This window comes from Penaeus monodon, chromosome 1 (assembly GCF_015228065.2).
Source record: "Penaeus monodon isolate SGIC_2016 chromosome 1, NSTDA_Pmon_1, whole genome shotgun sequence".
Classification (NCBI taxonomy): domain Eukaryota; kingdom Metazoa; phylum Arthropoda; class Malacostraca; order Decapoda; family Penaeidae; genus Penaeus; species Penaeus monodon.
In genome coordinates this window covers 60,198,058-60,203,057 of record NC_051386.1, presented here as the reverse complement: position 1 = coordinate 60,203,057, position 5,000 = coordinate 60,198,058, and the positions used below count along the sequence as shown (strand labels likewise).

At 38.1% G+C, this 5,000-nt stretch overlaps 2 protein-coding genes across 3 annotated transcripts in view; both read right to left on the bottom strand.

Moving 5' to 3' along the window:
• LOC119577286 (polycystic kidney disease 2-like 1 protein) overlaps positions 1-1,048 on the bottom strand; it is a gene marked incomplete at its 5' end in the record, with an annotated part of 20,629 nt that extends 19,581 nt beyond the window's left edge. Inside the window, one exon of the mRNA XM_037925032.1 lies at positions 863-1,048. Coding sequence (XP_037780960.1) covers positions 863-1,048 — 186 coding nt within the window. The remainder of the gene's footprint in view (positions 1-862) is intronic.
• Positions 1,049-1,123: 75 nt separating this feature from the next.
• LOC119575154 (polycystic kidney disease protein 1-like 2) overlaps positions 1,124-5,000 on the bottom strand; it is a 9,505-nt gene continuing 5,628 nt past the window's right edge. For both annotated transcript variants that reach the window (XM_037922636.1, XM_037922643.1), the window contains exons 9-10: positions 4,723-4,904; positions 1,124-2,012 (exon numbers count right to left, since the gene is read on the bottom strand). In XM_037922636.1, coding sequence (XP_037778564.1) covers positions 1,868-2,012; positions 4,723-4,904 — 327 coding nt within the window. In that variant the 3' untranslated portion in view covers positions 1,124-1,867. The remainder of the gene's footprint in view (positions 2,013-4,722; positions 4,905-5,000) is intronic.

The following is a 5,000-nucleotide window of genomic DNA, read 5'->3' as shown; positions in this document are numbered from 1 at the left end:
AAGCAATTATACTAACGATTCAAAAAAGAAACAAATTAAACAACTCCAAACATAAACACACAAATAAACGAACAAATGAAAAAACAAGTCAAGAGAGAAACAAGCAAGCAAACAAACAATTCGAAACGGAAGCAAACAAAATCAAAAGAGAAACAAACAAACAAGAGAGATAATCTAATAATTAAAAACAAAAAACAAAAACAAAACAAAAACAAGCAAGCAAACAACTCAAAGAGAAACAACAAACAACAACAACAAAAGAAACGGACAGTTCAAGAGAATCAAACAATTCAACTCCACAAACAAACAAACCACACGGACAAACACACAAACCAAAACAGAACCTCTTTATTTCCTTTATCTATATCTGTATCTCTTTTTTATTCATTTATTCATAATTTATTCATATGTTTATATCTATTTATTTCCAGTATCTACATTCATATACTTCAATTACATATTTACATCTCTTTGTTTTCAGTAAAGCGGCGCGGAGGTTTAATTAATCCAATCTTTATCACCCCCCCCCAAGGACAGCTTAACATTTTTTCCCTCTTATTTTATCCATATTCCAGATCCACTTCGATTATTCCCTCTTATTCTGTTATCATTATTATTACCATTATCATCATCATTATCTTCTAAGTCAAGGATCCTTGCGTTGGCGTTGTAGACGGAGAATTCCAACATGGCGGCGCGGGTGTAATATAACCTCATCTGCTTATTAAACCTCTATATCCCCCTCCCAAAGAACACCCATTTGGTTATTCCCACTTATATTCATTTCATCTTTTTATTTTTTTTATCTATTTTTTTATTTATTTTTTTATATATCTTATTTACATGTTATAGATCTCCTTACGTTGGCGTTGTAGACGGAGAATTCCAACATGACGGCGCGGGTGTACTTGTCGATCCAGTCGGCCTTCTGCAGGAAGTCCAGGCGCTCCAGGATCTCGCTGGACGACCCTCGAACGGGCAGCACGTACCCACCGCCGCCGTACGTACCCAGACGTCCGTACGTGGGGAAGGATTCCAACTCTGGGTGTTATAACTAGGAACGGAAAGAGAGAGAAGAGGAGAGAGAAGAGAGAGGAGAGAAGAGAGAGAGAAGAGAGAGGAGAGAGGAGAGAGAGAGAGAGAGAGAGAGAGAGAATGCTTATCTGTGGAATATATTTTGGTCTCGTTCTCTGTGTTAGAATATTTGGTTTGTAATAGCTTTTAGGACGCTGTTCGAGTCCGTATTTTCACGGTGGGTGTTTTAAAAATTATCAAACAAAATAAAGTTGTCACAGTTGTCAAAATAGCAAACAAGGTTTTTCGATTTAATGGATCCTGAAACTAGCTAAACTAATTTCTGACTCCCTCCTCGTCCTCAGATACCCTATTTATATACGTACATCTACATCATCAGTCCTAAAGACGTTTTAAGGTTCATTTTCTTCAACACTTAAAAAAAAAAAATGGTTTTAAAGTGATACCTTCGACAAGATGATTTTAGATTTCTGGTATGTCAGATTTGCAGTGGATTTAAACCTGTTTTCATGAATCCTAAAGATTTTTTTGTTATGAAATATGCTTTATTCTATCTTTTTTTGTTAAGATACATGCTTTCTTTTCCATATTTAATGATTTTAGAGCTACTTTCCTTTTCGACAATCTTTTAACTTACTCTAATTCTAATTCTAAAGTAATCATAAAGGTCCGAGTCTTAAAGATTGCGAGATGGCTTCTGTTTACATGCCCCTTTCCTCCTTCCTCCTTTTCTCTCCTCCCTACCCCTTTCTTCCTTCTACCCCCTTCCCTGTGGCCATTCCTCCTTCAACCCCCTTCTTCCTTGTGGCCATTCCCTCCTTCAGCTCCTTCCTCACTTGAACTCCGGCACACTGCACGCCCCTGGGAAGACCTCCTTGTCGCCCCAGTGAGCGCAGTAGTCCCCGTCGTCCTCAAGCGCCATGGCTCGAGGTCCTGTGCACGAACCCACGATCTTACGAATCGGGCCGGAGGGGGGTCTGGGGAGAGAGAGAAAAAGTGAGTGAAGGAGAGAGAGAGAGAGTGAGTGAAGGAGAGAGAGAGAGAGTGAGTGAAGGAGAGAGAGAGAGTGAGTGAAGGAGAGAGAGAGTGAAAGAGGGAGAGAGAGTGAAAGAGGGGGAGAGAGTGAAAGAGGGGGAGAGAGTGAAAGAGGAGAGAGAGAGAGAGAGAGTGAGAGAGAGAGTGGGAAGGAGAGAGAGAGTGGGAAGGAGAGAGAGAGTGGGAAGGAGAGAGAGAGAGAGATGAGTGAGATAGAGAGAGAAAGAATGAGTGGATAGATAGATAGATATATAGATAGAGAGAGAGAGAGAAAGAGAGGAGAGAGATGGAGAGAGAGAGAAGAGAGAGAGGAAAAGAGAGAAAGGAAGAGGAAAAAAAGAGAGAAGAAGAGGGAGAGAGAGAGAGAGAGAGAGAGGGGAGGAAAAGAGAGAGAGAGAGAGAGATAGAGAGGAGAGAAGGGATGGAGAGAAGGAGAGAGGAGGAAAGGAGGAGGGAGGAAGAGAGAAGAGAGAAAAGGAGAGAGAGAAAGAGAGAGCAAGAGAGAGAGAAGAAAGGGAAAGAAGGGGGAAGAGGAAGAGAGAGAGGGGAAGAAAAGAGAGAGAAGAGAGAAGAAGAGAGAGAAAAAGACGAGAGAGAGAGAGAGAGAGAGAGAGAGGAGAGAGAGAGGGGAGGGAAGAAAAAAAGAAAGAGAGAGAGAGAGAGAGAGAGATAGAGAGAGAGAGAGAGAGGAGAGGAGAGAGAGAGAGAAAGAGTGAAAAAAAGAGAAAGAAGAGGAGAGAGAGAGAGAGAGAGAGGAGAGAGAGAGAGAGAGAGAGAGAGAGAGAGAGAGAGAGAGATTTAAGGGACGGTGTGATGATAAGGGAAGCGATTATGATAGAATCATGGTGATTAGTATGATGACAATATTAATGAATTAATGAATATTAATGAGGGTAATAATGACATCTAAAGTGATGAGTCACTGGAAATGATTAAAAGAAAGATGATATAACTTTTAACGATAATTTACAGGAATAATAACAAGAACAGCAAAGAATGATGATGATGACGTGACTATGAAAATAATAATATTCACAATCAAAAAAAAAATTTAATGGGATTCCATGATCTTCCTCATTATATTCAAAATAACCACCATCCATCCCATTAGCATCAACACCTTTCTCAACATGCCCCCTTACAACGACTGAAAAGAAAGCAGAATCTGAGAACTCTCCCTCTCATCTTTCCAGCAAGGTAAAGATAACACGATATTGACCGAGATAAGTTCACGAAGCGATTTGCCAAGCGCCACACGCGTATCTCAAAAGCACTTGAATTTTGGGACGGGATAGATTAAAAGATAAGGAAAACCCCCAAAAAACACACACACACAAAAAACATATATAAAAATACATATATATAATTTTATTTTTGGTTTTTGTGTTGGGGTTTTGTGTGTTTTTTGGTTTTTGATATATATTTTATATATATAATATATATATAATATTATATATTATAATATAATATATTAAACACTCTATCTTTCCCCATAAAATCTCGTTATTTAAAATTTCTTTGTCTCTAAAAATCTCTACCTATGTCGTTAGGGCACAATTGGTTTTTTTTTTAAAAAAATCATGGATGTTTTTTTTTCGACAGCGTGTGATAATCCCTTACTTCGTCGTTAGTTTATTATTAAAGTTCTTTGCCCCCCCCCCCTCGCGATTATGATAGCATACAAAATACTATGATTCTAGTTGATAGATGATATGGAATCCCTCGTCAGATAGATAGGATAGACAGACTGATAAATAAGTAGATGATAGACAGATAGATAATAGATGATAGACAGAGAAATGCATAGATGATAACATATTATAAATAGATAGATAGACTGGTAGACAGATAGATAAATAAATCAAAATATAAATAAATAGACAAACAAACCAATAACAAAACAAACAAACAAACATATAGATAAACACCTGCACAAACCTCCAATGCATAACAATTGAACTCTTAGGCTAAGTCTGATAATTAAAGCTTATCGAGATAACTTAAAGCTGATAATCTTGTTTTCCCCTACAGGTGAGGCGTCTGTCATAAATCAAAATCCTGTTCGTTAAGTCATGTATAAACACACAACTCTGGTGAGAACTTTGTGTTTAGCTTTTTTTTATCAAGAGGGCTTATCATCAAACACATAATTTTGGAGAAAACTTTCTAATTATGGCACTACTTACACGACGAAATGAACCATGCATTACGAATTAAAAAATGATACGTTAAAATATTACCTTTGGAGACATCTCTCTATTAACACATTCAAATTTAAAGGAAGAAGGAAGAAAGAAAAAGTCAAATCGGTTTGGAAACTACAAGCATTATTTACACATTTAACACATTCAACACAACCTTTGTTAGCATTATTTACACCCTCCGCACTTGACATTCTTTATAAGCATTTTTACCCCTTTCACCCCCTAAGTCTTTATAAGGGATTTTTACCCCCTTCACACACACCCTTTTAAATCTTTATAGCATTTTTACCCTCTTCCCCACACTCAACAGTCTTTATAAGCATTTTTACCTCCCTTACACAAACTTAAAGATCTTAATAGGCATTTTTAACCCCTTCACACATACTTAACAGTCTTTATGAGCATTATTTACACTCTCCACACACACTTAACACCCATCCTTCCTTACCTGCAGACGTTCTTTTTGTTTCTAACTTGCCGTAGGATCCCGTAACCCATAATCCTATTTTGCTTGTCACCTAAGAATCCTCTTAATCCATATGGAGGTTCGTCATTGTACCAACGCTGAGCTCTCAATTCCTTCAGCATGATATTTTTCAACCACAGCCAGTATCGGTCGCTGTGGGTAACCTGTTGGGAAGGAGGTAATAAGGGGGAAATGGATGTGATCGTATGGGAGTCGTTTGCGTTAAAGGTTTGGGCGGGTGAGGAGCTCTGAAACTCGTT